Source organism: Meriones unguiculatus, assembly GCF_030254825.1.
Source record: "Meriones unguiculatus strain TT.TT164.6M chromosome Y unlocalized genomic scaffold, Bangor_MerUng_6.1 ChrY_unordered_Scaffold_32, whole genome shotgun sequence".
In the NCBI taxonomy this organism is placed as follows: Eukaryota; Metazoa; Chordata; class Mammalia; order Rodentia; family Muridae; genus Meriones; species Meriones unguiculatus.
The window spans coordinates 5,983,362-5,996,536 of record NW_026843711.1 but is presented as its reverse complement, the minus strand read 5'-3'; the positions used below and the strand labels follow the sequence as shown (position 1 = coordinate 5,996,536).

Below are 13,175 nucleotides of genomic sequence, written 5' to 3'. Positions count from 1 at the left end.
GGGTGAAAGAGGGTCAGAGGAAGAAACTGCCAAGTCTCATAATTCAGATTGGCTGCCTTGCCCTCTGCCCACCCACTTTCCCCCAAGGGTTTCCCTGCCATATGTGCAGGAGATACAGGACCTCTGCTGGAAGATATTACTGTTCTTCAAGAAAAAGTCCAATTGGAAAGGAAATAAATTCAATTATTAAGAGAATTAGAAAAATTAAAATAAAAACAATAGTAATAATAATAACAATAATAAAATTGGATTGTTTGCACTTGTAAATTTTAAAGTTGGTTTACTTTTAAAATTATAAATGTGTTTTATGATTTCACTCCTAAAGAGCATGCTTTGTTTTCATATTACAAAAAAATTGTTTAAAAATATGTAAATGTTTAAAAGGCAGGTACCAACATTGTTCTTTCTCTTTGTCTCTGTTTTTTTGTTTTTGTGTGCTGGCTGTCTACTTTGGTTTCTGGTTTTGGTTTGCTCTTGAAGTCTGGGGAAACTTGGAGAGTTTGCAATCTGGTTAAGGGAATATGAAGGACCCTCCAATTCCCTGGGAAGGGGCTTATAAAAGCTCTACTTTTTTTTTTTTTTGCACCAAGAGAAAGGTTCACTGAGATCATATTTTGTGTGATAATAGGGCTGTTGGAGCCCTATTTGGAAGATGTGGAGAAGGCCATGGGTGCTCTGCTCCTTCTGGTATCTATGTGTGTGCAGGGGACCCATGAGAAGGTCCACTCCTTCTGGAATTTGTGGTACTTGTGTCCGGTAGAGGCTGGTCAAGCCCTGGTATTTGAGTATTCTGGTTACTCCAAGGTGACTATGTTGGATTTCTATGTTTCTTAGCTATGTCTTTATGTGTGTATATGTTTCTTTGTGGACAAACAGATGGTATTTTCAAATTTGGCTGATGATATTAATATTGTTAGACATATATTAATATTTTTAGACATGAGCCAATTTGACTCAATAACTCTGAGTTAGGTCCTGGACCAAAGAGTTAAATTTTTTTTTTGTTTTGTTTTGTTTTTTGTTTTTTTTTTTTTTCAATGCCGTTTATTCAGGAACCTTGAACAATCCTCGGACCCTGGGGAAAGCCAGCCCACAGCTTAAATAGCCTCTGGGTAGCCAACCCAGGCGTGCCACGTGGGCAATGCAGATAGGTCCACATACATGGAAGCAAGCCAGATCCTCAGCCTTAGCCAAATGTGGAATTGTTCGTGACAGAGAGAACTCACCATTGGGAAGGTGGAAGGCGAAAACCAACTCCATCTTTAAGGCATAGCATTCCGCAGCTCTCTACAGTTCCCCCTTTTTGTTTTAGACGCATCAGGCAAGAGTAGAGGTCTGATCTCTGATATTAGAAATAAATTGGGACTTTGTACCAATGTTCATTTAGGTGTCATCCACCCAAAGAGCATCAGACCCGTCCGATACCTTTTTCTCAGAGGCGGGACCTGAGGCATCAACCCGCACGCAACCAGACATGCTCATCTCTGGGTCCAAAGCGGCTGACCCTGAGTGCAGTGCTTAGCTTCGCATCCTGAGCGTAACATTTTAGCTTTTTATGGTATCCAACCATGCTTGGGGAGAATGTCCTGCTTCAATGGCTGTAAAGGCCTGAATGATCATGGCTGCATCACACTGTTGTGAGACTCATTTTAAAATTTATCAGGTATTTTAAAACAATAACCCTTGGTCAGTCTTACAGGAAACTTATATCAGTTTCTCAAACCTTTGGGAGAGGTCAAAAGATCTTGGAATTTGTTTTATTAATTTTGAGAAGTAAAAATCAAGCCATGCTCTTTGAGCCAACTAAACAAAAACCTCAGTTATTACAATACATCATGTTTAAAAGAAAAACTATGAAATACATTCTTCATTTAAAAAGGCTTGCTGTCACTGGCCAGCAGTGACAGCTAAATATCACCTGAGATAAAGCTGGACACAAAGAGAGACAGGGTGGCACAGAGAAGGACACCTAGTCTACATGCTAATTTAATGGGTGTCGGGTTAACACTTAACATAGGCAAAAGTGTGCAAGCAGTTTCTCACGCAGGCAATTTTACTTAGCCAAAACATGAGAGGTCTCACTCCAGGTTGCACAAAGTTTGCAGTCTGTTTCTCAAGGTTGCAGGGAGTTTGCTATCTACTTCTCAGGCTCAGAGCACCCCACCTGCAGAGACTGACTGCCAAGGACAGTCTCTGAGAAATGGAATGATGGATAAGACCCACATCTGCCAAGGACAAGAGGCAGAATTCTAATTACCAGATTCCTTCAGTAAGGGTTAAGAAAAAGGATTTAGTTAGCTTCTTTGTTTCAATTACTAATATTTACCCATGGTTTCCACAAGAAGTCACTATTGATGTAAGACACTGGCAGAAAGTTGGAAAGTGTCTTAAAAAAATTTTATGATTCTTCTGGTCCACAAAAGGTGCCTGTCCAGACATTTTATTACTGGAATTTGATTAATGATATTCTTCAGGTCAGACATTCCTAACCTGACTTGGCTGAGGTAGTTTCTCAAATTGAAAAGTACCTTAAAAAGGATTCTAGAGGCATTCCCAAATCCCTTGAAGTAGGTAGGGACAAGGCTGCACTACCCCAATATTCCCGAGCTCGCTCCCTATCTCCATACCTATGCCAGAACCAGAGGCTCCAGTCCTAGTTCAGCCTGCAGCCCATTTCCTTTACCCCTCCCTTACAACTCTTCACTTGCAGACACAGGAAGGTCCTAATGACCTAACTTTCCCGGAAAAGGCCATTTCCCTTGTGGAAAAATTTGGCAGATACTGTAATGTAGACTGGCATCACCTTCTGTCTTTCCTGTCTCTGGCAGCTGCCCCCTTTTTATTGACTCCATATATTAAAGTTCCTCCTTTCTGTGCACCAGCCTTATCTTTTGATTCTGACATAGAGGATGCAGCTCAGTACACTAAAACTAAACTCAGTCAGGAGTTCAAATCCCTCACGGGAACTGCTTCAAAAGAAAAGAGAGCATTTAACATGTCATAAAGAACTGCAGGAAGTTGTCTCGTGTACCAATGAGTTCTATGGCCTCCCAAACTCTTTTTTTCAAATTGATTTAATGTGTCTGGTTTTATGTTGAGGTCTTTGATCCACTGGAAGTTTAGTTTTGTGCAGCCTGATCAGTATGGATCTATTTGCAATTTTCTACATGTAGATATCCAGTTTGACCAGCACCATTTCTTGAAGATGCTATCTTTTTCCATTGTATGGTTTTGGCATCTTTGTCAAAGATCAGGTGTCCATAAGTGTGTGTGTGTGGATTTATTTCTGCTTCTTCTGTTTGGTCCATTTGATCCACCATTCTGTTTATATGCCAGTACCATGCAATTCTTATTACTGTTGCTCTATAGTACAGCTTAAGATCAGGGAAGGAGATAGCTCCAGAAGAGCTGTTATTATAGAGGTTTGTTTTAGCAATTCTGGGTTTTTGGTTATTCCATAGGACATTGAGAATTTATCTTTCCAGGTTTGTAATCAATTGTGTTGGTAATTTGATGGGAATTGCATTGAATCTGTACATTGCTTTTGGTAAGATGGCCATTTTTACTATGTTAATTCTGCCAAGCCATGAGCATGGGATATCTTTCCATCTTCTGATATCTTCTTCTAATTCTTTCTTCAGAAACTTGAATTTTTTTTTCAAACAAGTCTTTGACTTGCATGGTTATGTCATTTGTTGCTATTGTGAAGGGTGTTGTTTCCATATTTTCTTTCTCAGCCATTTTATGTTTTGTATACAGGAGGGCTACTGAATTTTTTGATATATTTGTTATCCAGCCACTTTGGTAAAGGTTTTTATCAGCTGTAGGAGTTCCCTCGTAGGATTTTTGGGGTCACTCATGTAAACTATCATATCATTTGCACATAGTGATAATTTGAGTTCTTCCTTTCTAATTTGCATCCCCTTGAATTCCTTCAACTCCATTATTGCTCTAGCAAGGAATTCCACAACTATGTTGAAGACATATGGAGAGAGTGGGCAGCCTTGCCTTGTCTCTGATTTCAGTGGGATTGATTTAAGTTTCTCTCTGTTCAGTTTGATGTTTAGTTATGTACCTTTTATCCCTGATCTCTCCAAGACTTTAAACATGAATGGACATTTGATTTTGTCAAATACTTTTTAATCATCTAAGGAGATTATCATGTATATTATTATTATTTTTTCATTAAGTTTGTCATTATGGTGGATCACATTGATGGATTTCCTTATATTGAACTACCCTTGCATGCCGGGGATGTAGCCTACTTGGTCATAGTGGATGATATTTTTGGTGTGATCTTGTATTCAGTTTGTAAGTATTTTGTTGAGTATTTTTACATCAATGTTCATAAGGGAGATTGGCCAGAAATACTCTTTCTTTGTTGGGTCTTTGAGAAGTTTACTTTCTGAAGTGACTGTGGCTTCATAGAATGAGTTTGGTGGTGCTTCTTCTGTTTCTGTTTTGTAGAATCTTTTGTAGAGAACTGGAGTTAGGTCTTCTTTAAAATTCTGGTAGAATTCTACGCTGAAAACATCTGACCCTGGCCTTCTTTTGGATGGGAGACTTTCGATGAGACCTTCTATTTCCTTGGGTGATATAGCGCTATTTAATTGATTTACCTGGTCTTGCTTCAGTTTTGGTTATGTGAAATTGATCAAGAAAATTGTCCATTTCATTTAGATTTTCAATTTTTGTGGCATATAGAGATTTGAACTTCCTGAACAGAACATCAACAGCATAGGCTCTTAGATCAACAATCAATAAACTGGACCTCATGAAACTACAAAGCTTTTGTAAATCAAAGGCCAATGTCATCAAAACAAAATGACTGCCTACAGATTTGAAAAAGAAACTTCACAGCCCTTTTTTCTGACAAAGCATGAATATACAGTATATATGAAGAAATAAAGAAGCTGAAAAGAAGCAAACCATGTAATCCAATTGAAAACTGGGGAACAGAGCTCAACAGAGAATTCTCTGCAGAGGAATATAGAATGGCAGAGAAACACATAAAGAAATGCTCAATGTCATTAGCCATCAGGGAAATGCAAATCAAAAAGACCCTGAGATTTCACCTTACACTTATCAGAATGGCCAAGATGAAAAATTGAAAGGACAGACAACACATGCTGGAGAGGTTGTGGAGAAAGGGGAACCATCTTCCACTGCTGATTGGAATGTAAACTTGTTCAACCACTCTGGTAATGAATCTGTCCTTTTTTGAGACAACTAGGAATAGTGCTTTCTCAAGATCCAGCCATACTAATCCTAGGCATATATCCAAAAGAGGCTCAATTACACATAAGGACATTTGCTTAACCATGTTCTTAGCAGCTTTCTTTGTAATAGCCAGAAGCTGGAAACAGGTCAGTTGCCCCTCAACTGAAGAATGGATGCAGAATGTGTGGTACAACTACACAATGGAGTATTACTCAGCAATGAAAAATAAGGAAATCATGAAACATGCAGGTAAATGGTGGGATCTGGAATCATCCTGAGTGAGCTGTTCAAGAAGCATAAAGACACACACAGTCTATACTCATGCATTCAGACATGTAATATAGGAAGAACCTTTTAAAATCTGTACATCTAAAGAAAATACATGAGAGGACCCTGACTAAAATGCTAACTCACTATCCGGAAATGCAAAGAGGAAGGAAATCAGAAGAAGAAGAAAACAGGAAACAAACTAGAGAGCTTCCCCCTAAGAAAGCCTAAACAAACTGCGTAGCTAAAATCCAGCAAGGACCAGAGGAGCCCTACAGTAATTTCATCAGCCATCTTACTGACATTTCATAACGGATTCTGGGCTCACATGAAAATGAGAGTGAATTCATAAAACTTCTGGCTTGCCCAAATGCTAACCCTCCCTGCCAAGCTGCCTTATGGCCATATCCTGAAGGCAAAGACATTTCTGTTTAGATCAAGTACTGTGCAGGCATCAGCTCAGCTCATTCTATTGGCATAGCTATTGGAACTGCATTCCAGGGCCTTACTCAGGGCACCCTCCCTAAATCTTGCTTTACTTGCAAACAACCATGACATTTTGCCAAGGAATGCAAGGCCAATAAAACTGAGCACCATCTGGCTTCTACCTGAGGTCCACTCAACACTGCCACTCAGATCGTATCTCTAAAAAGGATACTCAATGCAATCCCCTACCAAAGCAGGGAAACTTCTTAAGTGGCCTGTATCTGGCCCTGAACAAGAAGCAAACATCTGGGGCTACAGGGTTTGTCCCCCAAACATCAACCCGTCAAGCTCAGGCATCTCAAACATTTTCCCCATTCCCAAACAATCAAGCCATCCCTCCCTACCTATAGCAACAAACAGGAAGCACAGGTTTGAACTTGTGTGCCTTCATCAGCACAATCCTAACACCTGGGAAATTCAGGTTTTGCATAGGGGAGTTTTTGGCCCCTTGCCTCCTGGCACCTTTGTACTACTTTTTGGTCTCACTCGTTCAATTCTCCAGGAACAACATATCTCTTCCCGAGTTATTGACAATGATTATACAGGAGAGATAAAGATTCTAGCTTCTTCCATTACTGGTCCCTTAACTTCCGTTCTCTAAACTAGTAACTAGGGACAAAGAATTGCTCAGGTTTATTTCTTCCCCTCACCCATTTTAACCAGAAAAACATTTGAAAATCCAGAGGCAGCAATAATTTTGGTTCCTTCCATGCTTACTGGATTCAGACTATTACTCAGTATGGACCCCTCCTCAATTTAAAATTGGATGGAAAAAGCTTTGATGCCACCATAATTACACACACACACACACACACACACACACACACACAAATGGCCTCCCTACTGGCCCCTTTCTGCTTCCTTAACCCACCTCAGCATCTAGAGATGAAAGTCCAATCCCCAGCAAAGTTCTAAACTCCTCAAATGGACAGATGAGGAAGGAAGTACAGTGTGTGCCTGGCCTACTAGCTAATCTCTGGGGTTGGGTTATTGTCTCTGAGTTAAATATCATTATGTGTAGTCCAAATGAAATTTTTACCCACCAAATACTAAAAATAAAACAGACATTCCTTCCCAGATAAGGCTTATGAAAACATTAGCAGGGAATAAAAGAACCTATCAAGGTAATTGAAAACATGACCATACAGGATTAGGCATGACAAATTTAGCCTAATGCTTTAGTTGAGGTATCCCTCAACTCCATGGAGACAAAATCACTTGGAAATCTGATGAAGCTGTTTGGGTTGACCAATGGCATTTAGCCTCAGAAAGGTTAGAAGCAAGTATGGCATTAGTACAGGAACAGGTTGCCACTGGTCACATTGAACTTACTCCTCCTTTCTTGGAAAAAACCTATTTTGTGTTGTTTAGTAAAAGTCTGTCAGGGCACATTTTTTGTTTCTGGCCTGCTCAACAGGGTTTACTGAAATGGGGAATGGAAAACATGTAGAAGCATAGGCACATGAATTTCCCAAAGTTAATCCCAGAGGCATCTTTCCAAATGACATGTGGCAGATGGTGTTACTCACTTACCTGAATTTGGCAATGTTAAATATCTTAGTGAAACAATAGATATCTTCAGTGGATTCATTTTTGCCAGTTTATATACAGGAGAAGCCTCAAAAAATGGTGGTTAGTGCAAGACCTAAGAGAAGATAATGAAACTATGCTTACCATGGGTGCTTTACAACCAGGACTGCCTACCCCTGTAGACATCCCTGTTGCCTTTTATAAGACAGTTATGAATCTGAAAGTCTGCTTTCTTACCATCACCCTGCATCCCCAGGGTAAAAGTGCTTTTTCCTAAGCCTGCCAGTAACAACCTTCAAAGGACCTATGCCTTGCTTCCAATGAAAAGTTTTGCCCCAAGGCATGGCTAATATTCCCACTTTGTGTCAAAAGTGTGTAGCCCAGAATATTGATCCTTTTAGAACATTTTGGCCTTCTATTTATATAGTATGTTATATGGATGATATCCTTTTAGTTGTACCTGATGGCTCACAGTTGCCTCATTCTTGTCAAACCTTTCACAAAAATTAATAGATTATGGTTTTCAACTTGCACTAGATAAAATTCAATTAAAAGACACCTATTTTTATTTAAAAGTTGAGCTCCATTGTCAAAAAATTACTACCCAAAAGATCCACTTAAAACTTAGCCATTTAAGACTTTCAATGATTTTCAAAAGATCCTAGGAAATATCAATCAGATAAGACCTATTCTTAAAATCACTACAAGGAGCTTAAACTTCTCTTTTATATTCTCAAGAAAGACTCTAACCTTTCTTCTCTTTGCTCTATAACCACAGCAGGGACAGAGGCCCTTCAGGTTGTGCAAACAACTATCCAAAATCAGCTAGGTACATTTTATTTCCTCTAAGGAGCCCCTTCTCTTTCTCCTCTGTACCTCATCCCATAAGCACACTGGGGTGTTTTGGCAACATAATCCCCTGTTTTGGACTCATCTCTTCACCTCTCCCACAAAGGTTCTTACCCTTAACACTCCTTTCGTTTCGAAAATCATCCTTGTGGGACACAGACAAAGCTGTCAAATTTTTGGCAAAGTTTGTGATAAAATAATACTGCCCTATTCTAAAGATCCCTTAGAATGGCTGAAGCAAACTACTGATATTTGTCCCATTGTCTGTTCTTCCGTTTTGGGATAATTGATAACCATTATCCTGCTAATGAGTTATTTCAATTACTAAAATCCACACTCTCATCTTCCCCAAAATAACTTCCCCTCAAACATTATCAAAGGCACATTTAGTGTTTACAAATGGCTCCTATAATGGGGTCCTTGCCTATACTATTAATGGAAAAACTAATTCTATCCAAACTCCTTTTAAATCAGCACCACTTATAGATCATTTTGCAGTAGTTAAAATTTTTCAGATTTTAGTAAATTTCCCTTTTCATCTATATACTGCCAGTGCCTGCCTATATTGGCCACTCTGTTCCACTTCTTGAAAGGGTTCCCTATATTAGACCTTCTACAAGTGTTGTTCCTCTTTTTGTCAACTCCCAGGAGTTGATGAACCCTAGAAGTCAACCCTTTTATCTTGGTCACCTCGTAGAGCAAGAAGACCTTCCAGTTCTTCTCTCTTTTGGGAAATTCATGTGCCTATGCTTCTACATGTTTGGCATTCCCCATTTCAGTAAACCCTGTTGAGCAGGCCAGAAACAAGAAATGTGCCCTGCATCATTTAAATTCCCATACATTTAGACTGCTTTTTAAAATCACCTGGGAGAAGGCATGCCAAATTTTCAAACACTGTCCCCCCAGTATCACTCTCTTGCCCACTCCCCATTTGGGAGTTAATCCCAGAGGCATCTTTCCAAACGACATGTGGCAGATGGTGTTACTCACTTACCTGAATTTGGCAATGTTAAATATCTTAGTGAAACAATAGATATCTTCAGTGGATTCATTTTTGCCAGTTTATATACAGGAGAAGCCTCAAAAAATGTTATGGCTCATGTTTTAAAATGCATCTCATTTATGGGCAAAACTAAGGTTTTAAGAACACATAATGGTCCTGCTTATTCTGGAAAAACCTTTCAGGAATTTTGCCATCATTTACAAATTAAACACATCCCCAAGAAATATTCTTTATCATGCACTGTTTGTTCTTAATTTCATAAGCTTGCATGCTTATGGCAAGTAACCTGCTTATCACGTTTGGAGTCCTGAAACAAAAATTATGCAACAGTCATGTGGAAAGATCCCCTCACATCCAAATGGAATGGTCCAGACACATCTAGTGTTGAGGATCAGTTTGCCTGATTGACACCAAGGAGGGAGCAGCCAGATGGCTGACAGAAAGGCTAATATTACAAATAGACTGCACTCCTCTGAACACCAGGAAAAAATAAAACTAGCCTGAGACAAAACATATACTCCAGACATCCAGGGTAGCCAGCCCTTCTGCAATCCTACTTCTTCTTCTTTTTTTTTTTTTTTTAAGATGAAACCACTTTGGATAATATCCATGGGAGTGATAATGCAAGGCCAGAAGGTGATTAAGGACCAGAAGAACAATGTCCACCAACCCTATAAATATCCTTGAAAAGTTTCTGGAGAAAATGGTGAGGTATAATATGCAAAATCACAAGTCACTTTGGATACTGAGTGGTATCCTGACATGTCTTTTCTTGCCCCTGAGTCACTCTTCACATGTTAGCAATGAGAACAGGCAAATGGGCTTTATACCTGCCCATAAAAGGATTAAGGGATGTGGAGGTGATGGAGACTTTTACTGTGACTCTTGGGGATGTGAACTATCAGTTGTAATGGCCACAGGAAGCTGGGAACACCTTAATAGTGATGATTACATTGTGATAAGTAATACATCTAAGATTGATATTAACTCCTGGAAATCACATTATTATTTGATAAATGACTGTGACAGGCTAAGATAATGCTAGAACTGGAAGCAGCTCCAGGTCCCCATCTTAGAGCAGTCTTTCACTTCTAAAGGAAAACAAAAAATCACTTCTCTGCCATAGGGACCTGACTTGGGGCCTACACCTATATTACTGGTGTGCCAAGAATGGTCAAGGAGTTATCATTTACCTCACCCTAAGGAAAGAATCAGGTATTCCACTTGTAGCTATTGGACCCAATCCTGTCCTCTCCCCACCCACATAGATAAAAGAGGAAAAATGATTTTCCCACACACACAGAGCCTAAAGAAACTGTCTCTGCCTCCCTGAGTCCTTCCTTTGCTTATAAGCCTATCCCCTCCTTATTTGAAGATGGGTTTGATACATGCTATATTATTTTAGACTTTGTTAATCATAACTTTTTAGCCCTGATTCATACATTCCTGAGCTTACCTAGTCCTGTTGGTTTTGTTATGATGCTGCCCCTCCCTTTTATGAAGGCATTGCTGTCACTGAGGAAATCTACTCCTCTGACCATTCCAAATGCAGAGTGTCACAACAAGTTGAGGCTAGATTAACACTGCCTTCTGTTTCTGGTCTTGGGTTATGCATAGGCAATAGTATTCCTCAGAAATACTGACATCTTTGTAATGGAAACATTACACAGTCAAGCCACCTTCCTAATTATATCCTCCCAGGAGACAATAGCTGATGGAATTGCAGTGATGGCCTTACTAACCCTGTATATACACACCCCTCACCTCAAAAGCAATACTACAACATTCTGTGTCATTGTCCCTTTAATTGCCCACATAAATTATTATTCTTGGGAAGATTTTGCCATTTTAGGGAACCCATTAATGACCATGCATTGCTCAAAACAAAAATAGAGGACATAATTGCTGTTACACTAACTGTCCTCCTAGGACTCTGAGTGGAGCTGCTGGTGCTGGGACAGGTATCACCTCTTTCATTCTCTCCAATAAGCATTACTCTGACCTTCGCCTGAAAAGTTAGAAGTATGTTGAGAGATAGGAGATTGGCATTACCAATTGGAGAAATCCCTCCTCTCACTGTCTGAAGTTGTCCTACAAATTGAAGAGGACTAGACTTGCTTGTCTTCCAGCAAGGGGGATGCTATGCTGCCCTGAAGGGAAGAGTGCTGCTTTATACTGGGATTGTAAGGCACAGCATGGCTAAGGTTAGGGAAAGCTTAGAAGAGAGAAAGAGATAGAGAGAACAAGAGGAAAGTTGGTTTCATAATTGGTTTTCAATGTCTCCCTGGATCACCAATCTCCTTCCTTCAATTGTGGGACCCATTGGGGGTTTCCTTCTCCTCATATCTATTGGCCCATGGGACATTAAAAGACTTAACGAGTTTTATAAAACAGCAAATTGATTCTCTGGCATCTATACCCTTACAAGTTCATTATCACAGACTTGGTTTGGCTGACAGAGGCTTAGATGAGCTCCTGGGCAACTGCTCAGAGTCTATCTCAAGGATCTTGCTTGCCTGCATTTGGTCTCATGAGAAAATCATAAAACTCAGATAAATGTTTGCCTGATGTAGCTTGGATACCTGTAAGGGGTACAAGATGGTGTAGGGCAGGGGGAGGGCCTAATTGCCAGTTTCTGAGTCCCCTGAGAATCAAAACTGACTGCATTGTGTTTGGTGTCTGATTACCCCTAAAGACAATCTGCTGGGGATGCCCTCAGGTGTTGTTGTCCTCTATTTCTCCTCCCCAAAAAGATACCCAAAAAGGCTATAAAATGCCTTTGGAGGAGCAGGTCAATACTTCCCCCTCTGTTTAATGCCCACCATCTGTTGGGGGTCATATGAAGACCCCAAGGAGAGTCTGCTCTGGGAAAGTGCATAAGGAGCTTTCCCACAGAATTATGACCACCCAGGACAAGGTCCTGTGAAGAGTCACAATGTGTTCCTGTGACAGGCTTCTTGCAACTGCCAACAGGCTTATCTGATCTACTTCACCTCCCCTCTGAAGCCTCTGGTATTTTCCCACCACTTGTGGTGGTCTCTCCATCCCTGCTACCCCCTGTCCTCCAAACCTATAAAAAGCCTAAACTGTTTCAATAAAGTTGAGACCTCGACAAGAATCATTACTGTCTGGTCTCCATTTCTTCTCCTGCCCATTCTTATTTTACAGGTAGGTGTCCTCCTCGATCACTTCACCACATGGTCCCCAATGGTCAGGGGCAACCATCTACAAAAGACCTTATGAGTTCAAAGCCTACCTACTAGACTCTTAAATTGTTTAAGAAGGGAGGAGATGCTGGCATCCAAAGCTATTTACTGAAGCAAAAGCCAATTGTTGAGCCAAAGCCATTTAGTGGAGTCAATGCCCATTATTGGAAAGTTACCAACAACTGCACTGGGACCCAAGGTCATGGGTGATAGATTTATGTGAGAACATCTGCTAGTCAGTCTTGGAACATCCTTGAGATATCTTAAGGAAACATTCTTGAGGTAACTTGCAGGAGGTTCCGCAAACCATAAAACACTTTTGCCATCTTCTGCAGCAGTAAATTAGCCTTCCCCCTTTTCCCGCCTTCTCTTATATAGTTGTGTAAAAATTTCAAATAAAGGAGGCTTTGTTCAGAAAACAGACTTAGGCTCCTTCCTTGTGTCTCTCTGTCCTATCCATTCTTTCCCAACACACATACCCAGACCCCATTTTAGAAACACAGTGAATTCCCGCAGGTCCGGACACAGGCATGTATTACCACACTCAGTCTGAGTTCTTTGAGTCTCCTTTGTCCTAAAGGTCATTCTTCTGTAAGGGGTAGCAGCAGCAGTTA

The 13,175-nt window shown here is 40.3% G+C and overlaps 1 protein-coding gene across 1 annotated transcript in view; it reads right to left on the bottom strand.

Annotated features, from left to right (window-relative positions):
• The window catches only part of LOC110544316 (activity-dependent neuroprotector homeobox protein 2-like), a 219,711-nt gene that overhangs the window by 169,514 nt on the left and 37,022 nt on the right, over positions 1–13,175 (bottom strand). Inside the window, 1 exon segment of the mRNA XM_060376838.1 lies at positions 12,383–12,417. Coding sequence (XP_060232821.1) covers positions 12,383–12,417 — 35 coding nt within the window.